General features: G+C 44.2%; 1 protein-coding gene across 9 annotated transcripts in view; it reads right to left on the bottom strand.

The window, feature by feature from the left end:
* SHANK2 (SH3 and multiple ankyrin repeat domains 2) overlaps window positions 1-14,987 on the bottom strand; it is an 810,144-nt gene that overhangs the window by 382,307 nt on the left and 412,850 nt on the right. For all 9 annotated transcript variants that reach the window (XM_014517615.2, XM_025197122.1, XM_014517581.2 and 6 more), the window contains one exon: window positions 9,197-9,366. In XM_014517615.2, coding sequence (XP_014373101.1) covers window positions 9,197-9,366 — 170 coding nt within the window. The remainder of the gene's footprint in view (window positions 1-9,196; window positions 9,367-14,987) is intronic.

The following is a 14,987-nucleotide window of genomic DNA, read 5'->3' as shown; positions in this document are numbered from 1 at the left end:
TTCCTGCTGTATATGCTGTTTAGGGAAACAACATCATATGGCCTCCATGCCTGTGACACCCAGGCAGTTTATAATCCTTGTTCTTATCACAGATAAGCACAGCATTGCTCTCATGGAGTTGTGGCTACTCCCAAGACTTCAGATTATACTGATTTTTGTTTTGTATTGTCTTGTTTGTCTCTTTGTATTTCAGCAATTCCCACTGACTCTGACATCAGTGTCTAACAGTGCCGGCACTTTTGTCATTGCCAGTATTCTGCTGAACAAAAGACAAGCAGGTGACAACCCATACTTCACTTCACTGGTGCTGTCTTGTAATTTAGCACAGCTAAATATGGATGAGAGTCTGACTCCTCAGCTTCCTTTCATAGGCACTTTCATTTTCTGACACTGTTTTCCATCAACTTGCTGGAATACAGAAAATGGGACTCAAACTTCACTGAGAACTTCTGCCCACTAAATTGTGGAACAATGATAGATCCTACTATAACACATATATCATGTCTAGCAAAAAAAAGCTTTGATTTGCACAATTGTCTGTTTAGTTTTAGCATCTTCTTGTAAGACTATCTCAGAGAAGTGAGACTAAGGCTGCTGACAGATGTGGAAAAAACAAAACAAAACAAAACAGAGCTTTACTGGAAGAGGCATTGCATCAATTTGACCTGGCTCAACCACTGTCTGTATAGATCACATGCTTCAGCAGGGCTTTTAAGATAAGTGACAAAATCCCTACTGAAGTATGCAATCTATACAAATGCTGGGTGAGCCGGATCAAACTGATGCAATGCCTCTTCTGGGCATGTGTTGTGCTTAGTGCGGGGATGTGCCAAACCATTGGCACCACATAGGGGGTGCATGTGGGTGCACATGCACCCCCTAAGCGTGGTAGTGCACCCTTTGCGAAAAGGTGCTGCCAACACTGCTACCAGTGCCTGGGGCAGTCGCTGCTCGCCAGCCCACCCCCCACTGCCAACACTGCCAGTGGCATCTGCAGGTGGTCTGCAATCGCCGCTGGCCACCACTGATGCTACCGGCAGCGTCTGCAGGTCGTCGGCGACTGCTAGTCAGCACTCGCTGCCCGCCCCTCTCCGCCAACAGCACTGTGGCCACCTGCAGGAGCTCCCCGCTTGCCAACGCCACGCTCCCACCACTGACAGCATTGCTGCCGCTTGCGGGAGCTTGTCATGACCCCCCAGTTGCCGCAGGTATGCGGTGTTCATGTGCCGAACTGAAAGTAAAGCGCTGTTTGTTTGGTTTTCCCCCCCTCCCATGTTTGTAAGCAGCCTAATAGTCTAAAAGAAGTACAGAAGTTTTCAAAATTAAATAAGCAGAACAAATGCCTAATTTGTTCCACGGTGGGGGGGGGGCACTTTTTCCCAGGCTCTTCCATTTGTCTTGGCATATTTTTCGCATATGTTGCAGATTATAGCCTTAGACAAGAGTTACATTTGTGTCAGGAGATATGCCCTTTTCCTGACACAAAAAGTGTGGAGCTAAGGTGTTCAAGTGGTTTGTGAGAGAAAAATGTTAGCGATTCCAAATGGTTAGCTGCTTGGAACAGCAACTTCTCCTGAAAGCTGTTTTCAAGCATCATGTGTAATGCCTGTAATGCCTGTCCATGGCATTACAGGTCACTAGGATCCCCAGTGTCCCATAGTCTCTCACTGTCCCTTCCCGTGCATGCTGTCAGGGACCCCTGCATGGACCCTGCTACTGTTGAAACCATCTCAGGTTTCCCTAGGACAGTTAAAGTGGTGGTGCCACTGCTCCGTGGCCCTTGCATGGTCCCAAGGAAACCCTGGAAAGAGGGCATTCTCCTGACTTTTGAACTGTTGTGGGTAGACCAGGGATCATCTGAATGGTGGTGCCACTGTCTCCTGCCCTTTGCATAGTCATGGATCTCCCCTGGGCCAAGGAAAACAGTTCTCCTCTCTACCACCCTTACAAGGCAGAAGAGGTGTCCTTGGCAGCTGCTGTTATTCAGTAGCTGCCAGCTGATCACTGGATTCTCTTCCTTTCCCAGGCAGGGCAGGGAACAGGCTCTCAAGAATTGGACTGCCATGGAGGAAGGGAGACCAAGGAGCAACCAACTCTCTTTTGCCCGTGGCTCAAGACTTTACAACTATGTTGCTCTCTAGCTGGGGGCTGGAACACCTGCACGTCCCCCTTTGTGCCTAGTTTTTTGTGGCAGTGGATATTTTTGGTGCTCAAACTGAACGTTTGTCTATACCCTATAACACGTTCCTCAATGACATTGTTTATTTGAGACCAGTATAAAATGTCTCTGGCCTTTCTCATAAAATTGTCAATCTCTAAATGACCTTGATGTTCAACACTTTCCTGTAACACCTTAGGTATCATCATCTTGGTCATTTTAAACAAAATCTGATCAAATACTGAGAGCTCACCCTGAAACCAATAATGGAGCTGGTGACATCCTATCCAAACAATTGTGTATACATAATGACTTTCTGCAGGATTTGTTTTCAGTGGAAGTTCTCACAATCCTAGCATATATTTCATCTGAGACTGGACAGGTTTTATTTTTATTTATTACTTTGGTCCTTTTATCAAAATGGCATATGCAAACATTTGGATCTAGACTTTACTCCACTGTACTTTGATTAAATGCTCTAGAGAGTGAACCTGTAACAACACAACCTCTCTCAGGTTTGTATTCAATAAGCAAGCCATACATTTGTAGCTGAAGAAATAATCTCTGTGTTCTTCAAGACGGGCTGCAGTTTTCTTTTGGTAACAGTAATAAGGAATCCATGCTTATCATTGGTCACAGCTAAAATGGATTTCCATTAATAAAGACGTCAAACTTTTTTTACTCCCATTGAACAAAGTAATACTTTCCTTCTCTATTTGAACACCACATTGCTACTGAGTTCATGTTAGTATCTATGATGCATAAACCATTAATTTTAGTCTGAGTCACATTGTTGAACGGGAATTATGTCAAAGTTCCCACTGGAGCTATCCATGAACAACTTAGTTTTGTGCATTCAGGCTAAGTACAGACAGTCAAAAAGCCTGAGGTTAAATCAATTCAGCCCTTGTAGGCTAGTCTAAGATACAGAGATTAAACTGAGAAACAACTGGACAGACATTCACTTTGGATTCAGGAAATGCAGCCACATAGCTTCAGTGGCTCAGGCCAGAAGCTGGGTGGGGGTGCACAAGAGCACATTTCTGGCCCACAGCTAGCATGGGCTGTGTATTCTCTTCCTCTTCCTGCTTCCCCCAAGGTTCCTGGGATATGCAGTCCAGAATCACAATGCCAGGATTCTGCAGGGTTGCTCATCACTTCCTCTTCCTACTTCCTGGTGCCCCTGGGATTTGTAGTCCACAGTTGCAGCCAGCAGTAAGTTTAGCAACACAGGACAGCTCATTACTTGGGGGAAGGAGGGTTTAACCCCCTCCCTGCCCCCAGACAGCAGCCTGAGGTTTGCTGTGGGGGAGAGGGGGACGGGAAGTCCTTTTCCTGCCCCCTCCCCTTCTCTGCTGGAGCAGACAGCCCAGCCCAGCCCAGACCAGGGATGGGAAGCATGCTGGGATGCTGGGGGACTCTGATTTAACTTGAACCAGGAAGGGGTCTGAGACAGACGTTTCATAAATTGGTTTGACCCAAATCAGTTAAGTCTGATATTACATTCAACCAGGTTTATCTTAAACCAGTTTCAGCAATTTTGAAGTTGTTTTATGTTCACTGAACATCTGTTCTGTTACAGGTTTAAACCAGTTTCTGATGACTTAAACTGGTTTATGTGTTACTTCTGTCCTTAGCCTCAAAGTTAATCAGAGCTGGGGCCAACAGTCTAACAAGAGAGGGTATGAACCCTCGAAGCCGATCTAGGCATTGCTTTTTTGGGGGGTGCAAAAGCGGCTATTACCGTATCAGCATCTAATTGCACTGCCACAATTCGCCTAGCAAGGGTTGGTGCCAGCCTGGGCATCTTGCAGCTGCCCTGTGTAGAGAGTTGTGGTGCTATGCATCTGGGGGCCTCCTCAATTTACTGCTTTAATTCTTCAAACTCTTTATTCAGATTTAAATCCCTTAAATATTTGACATCTTTGCACAACAGTAGCCTCAGGTTGTTTTGTTTGTTTAGTTTTAGATTTGGTGTGCTCTTGTGCTGTCTTTACTAAATCATATTAACAATTATGTATCCCTTAGCAACAAGGATCAGCAACCTGTGGCCTGTGGTCTGGGAGATTGCTCATCTGTGCAATCTGTTTCATGTTTTCCTAATAGCACACTGATCATCTCTGGATGCTTCAGCCTATTCTGACTCTGTACAGAGGGCTAGTCTCCTTCACTGCAGCTTCTGCTCAACATCATACTCAATTAACCACTCCAAATCATTGCTCACATGGGTTTTGGTGGCACATTTTTTGTTGATGCTGCATTAGGGACATGAAAGAGCAACTCTCCACAGAGCAAGGACCACACGAGCAGCCGGGGGGAACTGGTGACCTGTGGTGTTGGCCAGGTCACACACACCTTACACGACAAACTAACATTTTCCATCCTAAATTATCCTTTTCAAGTCTTTGCATAAAATAAATCTGGGACTCTGGATTAGATTTGTTAACTAGTTCTTCCAGAAGTCTGTTACTATTCTGACCTGATAAATGAAAGTTCTGGGCAGATTTTGCTCTAGACTGGGGGGGCATTAGACAAAGTGTAGGAAAATGCCTTATTAAGGAGCCATTTTGACTATCAGTGACATGTTGGTTTCCCATTTGGAAAGGTGGTGTTGTGTGGTAGATTACAGAAAGACAATAAAAGTACCTTAAGTACGGAACTCTTCCTCTACAAATGATCCTTGGGGTGGAGTGAAAAACTGTCTCAATTAATGCATTTCTTGTTCAAAGATTTTGATATAAGCAGGTTGGAAAGACACTTAGCTGGAATGGTTTAGTCAGGGATTATCCTACTTGGAGCAGGGGCTGGATTATATGATCTTGTGAAGTCCCTTTCAGTTCTACTTTCCTATGATCCTAAGACAAGCACACCTTATATGACAGAGGTAGACACAGTGGGAGCATCTACATGTGCAATTAGCATGGCAGAATAAACTCCAGAGCAGTTTATGTCACAGTTTATTGCTCACGAGTACAGTGTTTACACGTGAGCCTGGAACCACAGCGTGTTGAGCCATAGCGGCACAGCCCTGGCTAGCAGGGAGCTCAGGGGGGGTCAGCCTGCCAGCCTGGCACTGCTCCACCCATGCCCAATGTGCTATGAAGGGTTTGGCTGGGGCACAAGGGTGCTATAGTGCATGGCTACCCATAACTGGCAGGCATCTCCTTCACTGTAGCACCCTCATGCCCCAGCCAGCCCCTGTCACTATCTACATGTGTGTTACAATGCAATAAATGCAATAAATAACTCCACCATAGGATAGTACTTGTGTCAGGCAATATTATCCTATGGTGGAGTTAATTAGTTTACTCCAGCCTAATAGCACCACATGTGTAGATGGTGAATCTTTACTGAGGAGCTAATTAGTAAAGTGCATGTATAGATGCTTCCAGTATCTCCGAAAGGGGGTGTTTAATGTGGATGTTTAATAGTATTTTTCAGAAGGCACATGCCAGGACCCTGATGACTCAACTATCATAAAAAAAATGTGGCATGTCTAGGGAGCTACTTAAAATTGCGCTTTTCAATTTTTGCAGAAACCACGAAAACCAGTGGTTTCTGCAATTGCCATGAAAAATGGCATTTGCTGCAATTTCCCACAGAATCACCTGAAAAACATAAAAACTTACTGAAAATAAAATGCTGGCTTCGCAGTGGGAGCTCAGTCCTTGCCTCCTGCATAGTCAGGCAAGAACTGAGTTTCCATGTACTGTGCTCCAGGAGAAAGTAGCCTGAACAATGTCTGACAGTAAAGCGGGGCAGAGGAGGGGAGGGGAAAAGGCAGAGAATGGGGAGCAGGTAGGGAAGAGGCAGAGACTAGGGGAAGCAAGGGGAGGGGGTAGAGGCAGAGATTGGGGGCAGAGTGGGGAAGAGGCAGAGACTGGGGAGAGCTGTTGGGTGGGTAAAGGTGGCAGCCAGGACAGGAAGACTTCAGATGCAAGAAGTGAGTGGAGCATAGGGCAAGGGGGCCACCTGACCTCCTCCCAGCCACTGCTTTCCCTTATGTAGCTGTGGGGGAGGAGTGGGGGGTGGGATTCAAGACAACCCTCCAATACTTAGTTCTATACCTGGAAAATCATAACAAATTTATATAGTTTCCATAAAGAATCTAATTATTGGGGGTCATCTTATATTCAGGTAAATACGGTGTTTTGGATTCCCAATTAAGGCACTGGTGTCCAAGCAGTTTTCACCCTCTATAAGTTTTAGTCTGGGGTGGGAAAAGTGTAAATGCTTTGTCAAGGTTAGTCCTGAATCTTCCAATAATCTTCCTAAGTTTCTGTTTCAGATTCCAACTGTACCCTGGTCTCTCATCAGGGACTCAGTGCCCAAATATGCCCAAAGTTTGGCTCTTCAGCATCACTTCACACTCTTTTATTGTTTTACCTTCCTTCTTTAACCTCTAATTAAGAACAAATCTTTCTTGTAATTCTATTCTTAGGAAGAATGTAGTACTCTTCACATTTCTGTACTAAAGCTTGGTAGTTAGCCTCCATTGCTGTGCCTGACTGAAAATACTAACCACATCAGTTGTTCAAAAATAAAGCCATTCTCAGAAATAAAGCTACCTTTTCAATGCCTGCCTTTTTGCTGGTAGGCACTGCTTGGAAATAGAAAGTAAAGTTATTTTCAACATCTTCCATTCATCTTGGGAAGAACTTTAGCTTTTATCTGCTCCATTTTTCCACATGGAATATTTTCTAAACTTTTTTACTTCTGGTACTATATGGTGTTGAATGATCATTAATTAGTCAAGCTACTTGCAACAGATCAGCTTTATTAAGTACTTAGTTTTTAACTGGCTGTGCAAAACCACAGCTAGAGCTGTATAACATCTCATCTAAACTCTCTATCCAAGAAACTGAGCTCTTAAAGGCAAAGTTCTCAATACCACTGCTACATCTAAGACAGGGGTGGGCAGAATGGTGGATCCGGCCAGTGCCGGACTCCATTTCCTAGCAGCCCCTGACCATGTGTTTGGGGTCAGTTTCCATGGAGAATCCAGCAGCTTCATTGTGATAGCACAGGGCCGGGGTTTTTGTGGAGTCCGGCCCCAGCAGCACTGGCAAGGGGTGCGGCAGGGCAGGGAGCTGCTCTGGGGCCAGGCTGGGATCTTGCAGTGCTGACAACATGGTTGGGAGCTGGGGCAGATCTATGATCTGCAGCCTGGATGCTCTGGGCAGGGGCTTGCAGGCAGCAGATCATGGCTCTGCCCCAGCTTCGGACCACATTATCACCACTACAAGATCCCAGCTCAGCTCCAGAGCAGCTCCCCACCTTACTGCGTGCCCTGCCAGTGCTGCTGGGGCCAGTCTCCATGGAAACCCAGCCCTGCACTATTGTAGCATGGCTGTTGTTGGGGTCTCCATGGAAACCAGCCCCAGCCATGCGGGCAGGGGCTGCTGGGAAATGGAGTCCACTGCTGGCTGGATCTGGCCCAGGGGCTGGACTTTGCCTGCCCCGATCCAAGATGAACCTGCTGTCTTCAAAGCCGTAATAGAAGTTTAATCCTAAAGAGGATCATGGTCTTAGCTGTGATGCTCTCTGCTCACCACCAATTTTCTTTTCATCCAAAAAATACTCTCCTACTATTAACTGTGGATGCTTCTGACAGGCAAAACAGTGAGGAAAAGTTTGTAAGGGTCTGTCATGTGCCCTAGGTCTGAAACAGATGCTAGTATGGCACTTCTTCCTTCCTGAGCTTGTGAGATGGGCCTGTGTGCTTAAAACAACCTTAAAACTGAGTACTTGTCACTGTAATAATTACAGTATTGATCCTCCTATTCTAAGCAGAGGAAGGTGCTATTGTTACTGCTTGAGTCTTTATGGCACCCATAAATAGTATAAACTGTCCAGGAGAAAAAATGCTAATTGAATATACTTGGATTGCAAAATATAAAAGTATAGGTCATCCAACATCTTGATAGATGAAAGGAAACATATCACAGTCAGCCAGTGGTGCTTGGCAGTGGTGTGGGAGAAGAGCCCAATGCACAAGCAGCAAATCTTCCCACAGTGGCTACAAGTCCACTTGCCAGATAGAGGCTGAAGCATACTCTGCTTCCTGGCTTGCCTGGGAACCTCAGCCTGGGCTCTCTGATAGCTCCACATGGTGACTGCACCAGCCTTGACCCACCTTCCAGACTGAGCATTTGTAGGCGGGGTTCTCCCAGCTGTCACTGAGAATACTGAATTTCTTGAGACCTTGCTTGACCTTGTCACTGTATTAGAGCTTTGGCCTTCCTCTGTGTTAGGGGTGGTTCTTGAGTTGGCCATAGAGTATAGCCTTCAGCAAATGATCTTCAGGCATGTGCTCCACATGTCTCAGCCAGCAGACCATGCGAGCATCCAGCATAGTCTGTATAGACTGTAGGCCAGTTATCTCAAGGATCTCGTTGTTCCCAAATGACTCCAAGGATTTATCTGAGACAGCAAAAGTGGAAGCTGTTCAATCTCCACTCCTGCTTGGAGAACATGACCCAGCTTGCACAGCCATAAAGGAGGGTACTGAGGGCACAAGCTTGATAAACAGACACCTTTGTGTTCAGGGTTAAAAGCTCGTTGTTCTATACACGAGGTAATTTTGCCAAAGGTGACAGAGGTTTTGCCGATTCTCCTATTAGCTTCTCTATCAAGGCTAAGTGAGCTGGTAAGAGTTGAGCTGAGACAGCAGAAGTAATCTATTTTGTCCAGAGCTTCATTATTGACGTAGATTTTGGGTGGGGTGTTGGTGCCCTGTGACATGACAACAGTTTTCTTGATACTGATTACCATGCCAAACTTGGTTCATACATCAGAGAACTTGATGCAAGATCAATGATTACATTTATATATGTATGTGTAGATGCATGCACAGGTATATTTATTTACAGTTTATACATAAGTACATTACTTATTAGCAGTCTGGTACGAAAAATACTGGAGATCCATTAAAATATGAGCTAAGCGGAATCAATTATTATTATAAAATGAATGAGAAAGTGTAGATCTTTAAAAATGGTGTGCTTATGCAGGGATTAATTAAAAGACAAGACTAACCTTTTACCCTGTCGCCTTTGTGCAGGTGAATCTCCCCTTCTCCTTGAGGTTGATATGGCTTTACAACGATAAAAAGTCTTCCAGGTACAGCACTGTAAAGTTTGCGTTTTGGACCCTGATAATCCAAGGCAGAGATGGTATCCTTGTTGGTACTTGGATTGTACCCAGCACTGGGGAATAAATGAAACAAGATTAGTTTACCATTTAAAGTGGATTGTTTTCTATGTCATGCCATGACTGACCACATTAAGCAGTCACTCATAAGGCAATAATTTTGCTATGAAGTGACCAACATGGCAGATACAATACTAGCCTCTTAACCCAAACATACTTCCTTAATCGTTAAATAATTTCTGAAGTAAAAGAGATCAACTAATCATGATGGCTTTGTTATAACAAATGTAATAACTAAGTCCATCTGCAGACCTTCAGCTAATTGATTTTTTCACATTTATTTGCAGAACAAAACAAACACACCATAATTTTGCAAAAGAAATAAGAAGAACATTTGGAGCCAACAAAATCTAAAATTATTGCTTTGAAAAGATGTCTTTACAACAACACTACAGTAATATTTGTAACATTTGGTTAAGCTACATCACCATTCAGAGGCCTGAACCAAACCTCAAATCCAAATGAATGCAATGATATAATATGGCTCTCTTGTGGTTGTGGCTTTCTCCTAAAATAATACTGTTTCTTACTGATGCTAATTGATAGTTTTCATAACTAACATTCTGTTTCAGATAGGTGACAAATCCAGGTATAGGTCATTGGAAAACAGGTGACAACAGCATGATTAAAATAACTAAGAAATCATTGTGTATCTTCTTTCATGAATAGGGAAGAAATCATTGATAAGAAGTAGATAACAGAAAAGTTCCATGCTATATCACAACAAACAGTTATTTTCTTTCAGAAACACAAATATTAGGCAATTAAGTTCCTATATACTATGCAATGGGAATAAATGTGGGTGAAGGAATCGTAGAAAGAAATAATAGCAAAGGATCAATATGTTGCAGATCCACACTATTAAGGAACAAAAAGCCTTGCATACAAATAATGAAAATAGATGTGCAAGAGAAACAAATAGGAATGCACAGAAGCAGAAAGTGAAGAGCTCAGTTTTTATTTGAATTACTGTGACCCCCTCTATACGTGCAGGTAAATGTGCGATGGGATCTAATGTGCAATTTCACAGTCATGCCTCCTGCCATGACACACATGCATTAGATGCAATCACACCTTATTGGTGGTCCAGGGGGAGCCCAATCCCAGGCTCCCCCTGCACCAACAAGAAGCAAGCTCCTGTGGTTGGGAGCCCCACACACCCCAGTTAATGGGCTCTTAGACAGAGGGGCACCCCATGCACTCTCAGGGCTGGAGAACTGCTGCAGGGGCGATACCCCCACCCTGGAGATGTGAGGAAATCCTCACGGCTGGAGGATTACCACAGGGTGATCCCTTTGCCCCATGGGTGTGGGAAACCCCTGGACCAGAGGATCACCACAGTCCTCTTGCCCTGTGGGGGGTTTCCGTACCCCACGGATTGTGGCAGCCATGATCCCCAGGGTCTAGAGGGTTTCATGCATGCCTGAGTCCTGGGGATTGCAAAGACCAAGATCCCCACAGCTCAAGGGTTTTATGCTGGGCATGGTGCACCCCTGCAATGGGGAGCCCTGTCAGCTGATGAGACTCCCAGCCTCAGAGACCTTGCTACACATGCAATTTAAAGCTCAGTATCAGCCAACTATAAAGTTTGTACACATTTTCAAGGTCTAACTTCATAGCTGATTGGAACTTTTTATTGTGTGATAGCTACTTTTACACTTGTAGCTAGTCTCCAGGTAATTGTGCAACTAACTAGTTAATTGCACAGCACCTGTAACATATAGAGGGGGCCTGAGTAAAATATCGCTTAAAAAAAACAACCCATTATTATGGTAAAGGAAAACAAGTGGATATTTTTACTATTATTTAGTATGCATAATACATCATTCATAATGATTAGTAATCCACAATAAATAATAGTAAATAATACTCACAGGCTACTGACAGATGTAAAAAAAACCCAAAGTCGCACTTTACCAGAAGAAACAGAGTATTACTTAGACCTGGCTCCACAGCATCTATATAGATCAGGCACTTCAGTGGAGCTTTTTGGCGATTTTATCTAAAGCTGATTCAGTCAGTTATTAGATAGAAGTGTAAAAAAACCTCCACTAAAGCGCCCAATCTATACAGACATTGGGCGAGCCAGGTCCAAATACCATACTGCCTTTTCTGGGCATGGTCTGGGCTTGACGTGCTCTGGGCGTGCTGAGTTTAAAGTGCTGGTTGGGTTTATCATGTCTGCAAGCAGCCATTATCTCAAAAGCCTGAGCTAACCAATAGAATTAAAGAAAACCATACAACCTTTTCCAAATATAGCTTAGGTCTAAAGAAGATAAAGTTAAGCTAGACCTATTAAAGGAATGAAGGGGCTGGACTAGATGACCTCTGGAGGTCCTTCCAGCCCCACTCCTCTCTGACTCTGTAACTCTAAACAGTGTTCAAAGATTATTCTAAAAATCATAAGTTCTGCAAAGGTTGAGGTTTTTAGCTATCTTTAACCATAAATAAAAGGGATCCAGCCAACTAAATATAGTAAAAAAAAACCCACAAAAAACCCCAACTTTTCATAATAAGTAAAGAAGGGAACACTTGGACAAAAAATAACATAGTAAAGCTTTCTTATAAGCAATGCTTCCTCCTGTCTCTGCTCCCCCTAAATCAATTTCCCTGCAGTCACTTGTATATCATTAGGAACAGCTGCTGCTTTCATATTAGAGTTGATAATTTTCCAGAGTTGTTTTCTTTGTTTTTCTTTTATTGCCAAGGACAGGTGCCAATAAAGACAAATTCCACTTAGTGTTTAAAAGTGGCTATTCAGACTGCAGTTTTGTTGATGAATCTGAATAAGAAAACCCACTTGGCTTTAGCAGCTGTTTAAAGGAAGAGAGAGGCAATGGTAACTCTAGGGTATCATTAGTCATCTCTTTCTCCTCATATCCTTTAATGCCTATACTTATGAGTGTGTTAGGAATAAATAGCTCTAAAACAGTCCCTTCTAATCCACTAACTAAACAGGTTCGTTACAATATTCTGACTAGATATACCACGTTGGGTAAGTTACAGCTGAAGCACACTTTGCTAAGTAGTCAGGCTTTCCTATAGACCAGTTGTTCTAAAGGGGTAGCCGCAGCATACCACTGCACCGCTAGAGCGATGGAAATATGCCATGAGATCTCCCTACCCAAGGAAGTAAATCCTCTCCTTCCCTGTCCGACATGTTGTGCCTGCCCCAGCTACTCCAGCAGCTGCTCCTCTGAGAACTGTCACGATTGCTGCTGCCTTCCCCAACCTTTCTTGCCCCAGCCAACCCCTGTGCCTTCCCCCTTCCCCACCCCATGCTCCTAGCTGCATGCTCTGCTGCAATCAGGCAGGAGGATGCACATGTGACCTTGTTGCGACTGTACTTGTGTGACACCTTCTCTGTGGTGCTTATTTGCATGCCACCATGATTGGTATGCATGGGCAAAGGAGAGAGAGACACTTTTGTGCTTGTTTTGACTGTAGTAACGTGTTGTAACTGTTTTTAACATTTTGAATATAAAAGCAGGGAAGTCAGGTTTGTGTGCATTGGCCCTGCCTTCTAAGATTGTAAAGTTCATAAGAGGACCAATGTTGTACGAACACACTGAGTAAATGTAGCTGAGGGCTCAGTGCTTGCCATGACTTTTGTGGAAGCCGAAGGTGAAGGGACCCCGCAGACCAAAGAATCATAAATGAGGGAGAAGAAGCTCTAGGTTGGACATCTCCTAGGAGGATGGTATTGGGAGTGGAGGATGTTTGCTAGTTATAGGGCCACTTACAGTTCTGGACTGACTCACAGATTTGGATTTGATTCAGCTGATTTGGCTTGGAACATGAACAATTTCTTTTTAAAAAAAGGGATGGTATTGTGTCTCATTCTCCAACCATAAAGGGATAAGTGCTGGTGATGTAGAAATCCTTTTAGTGGTTTCAGCCTGAGCCTGTTACCCCCTTGGTGCTGAATAGCTGAAATCCTTAGAAGAATCTGCCTTCTCAGGACCTGCCAGATCCTAAGAGAGCTGCAATTGCATCTAAAAGAGCTGGGTTGCTTCTGCAATCACAGAAAAGGAGCAACCCTGGTAGCAGTAAGGAGCAGCTGGTGAGGAGCAGCAAAGAACAGCACCCCTCAGCAGTGGTGAGGTGTAGCAACAGCAATGGTGGAGCATTGTCCCAGCAGGGGTGAAGCAAGGGACACTTTGGGCCAAGAGCTTTTAAAAAAAATGGTTAAATTTAATTTTCCATATTTCAAACCAAATTAGCCAAATCAATTGCAAATCTATAAGTCAGTCCAGAACCATAAGTGGCCCTACTACTGGCAAACATCCTCCAGCCCCATCTGGGGCTTCAGATGTTCCCAAATCCTTTGGTAGGCACCCTACTTGCAAGCCCAAGCCCGGATGATTGGGGTTTGGATGCCCCTAAGTTTTGCTTGCCCTCAGCCATAAGGCCCCAGGAGCAAACTAGGGAGGAGTCTCCCATTTCCATAAAGCAGGCATAAAGCCAAGGTTAACTATGCATTACCTATGCAGGTACTATCTCGTCTTCCCCAGGTGTGACTAGGAAGCCACCGTAGTGATAATGGTATTTCCCCTGCCAGACAAGCATAGGACTACACTTGATCTGACCCGATGAGCACTACTGACTACTCTGGTCACTCTGTGTGGGGTTAAGTGAGAACTTTGAACCTACTGATTGTGCTGAACTGTTAGGAGTAGGTTGAGGTGGACTACTGATTATTAAGGGGTTCTTATATGTTATCCCATTTCCCTTCCCCCCATTAATAAATCCTGATATAGTTTGATGCTGCTTGGGAGTGGAAAAGTTTGTTCACATTGGAACACCCAGGCAGAAATTATTTTCCCAGATTTCAGGGACTCTAGCCAAGATAATCAATTTGCATAAAACTCTTAAGGTGAACTTTGCCCTTGGTGCCTGACAGAAGGGTTACGCACAGAAGAGGGGCACTTTGTAGCCTGGCTCATCCCCGCCACTTCTCCCATCCTCCCAGGGCCAGCAGGAGAAGCCATGGGGTGGTCGCTGGCATGTAAGACCTTCCAGGAGCAACCTCAGCAGAGGTGACTTCCCTTGCCCCATGAGGTACAGACCAGAGGCAGAAGGGGGCAGACCAAAGGCAGAAAGAGCAGGGCACATCAGGAAGAGGTCCTGCACTACCACCCTTTAGTGCCACCAGCTAGATCAGTGATTCTCAGTTTTTTTAGCCTGAAGCCCCCCTCCATATCTTTTCTGCATTTAGATCTATCTCAACTGGGGTGCCATGGTATTCAGAAAAAGTTATGGAGGGGGCCTTGAGGTTAAAAAGGTTGAAAACCACTCATATGAAAACTAATTCTTTATTTAACAAAATATATATTTGGTGTCATTTTTAACAGTACATCTCAGCATCACAGATTTCCTCTGATAGGGGAATGAAATATGTGATGTGTTGGGGGGGGGGATACCCCCTCATTTTTGGGTGCAAGAGTGAAGCATACCAATTTCAGTCCAGCAAAAATTGTGTCCTAGATAGCAAGCATTTGGGAAACATTGCTATACATCAAATTCCCTTTACAGTATAGATTATCTAATATAGTAGAATGGCTAAACACTTTAAACTATATGGGTTAGGATGTAAACCATCAGCACACTTTTAATT

The sequence above is a fragment of the Alligator sinensis genome, unplaced genomic scaffold (genome assembly GCF_000455745.1).
Source record: "Alligator sinensis unplaced genomic scaffold, ASM45574v1 scaffold442_1, whole genome shotgun sequence".
NCBI classification, from domain to species: domain Eukaryota; kingdom Metazoa; phylum Chordata; order Crocodylia; family Alligatoridae; genus Alligator; species Alligator sinensis.
The sequence above is the reverse complement of the archived record's forward strand: the minus strand, read 5'-3'. Positions and strand labels throughout refer to the sequence as shown.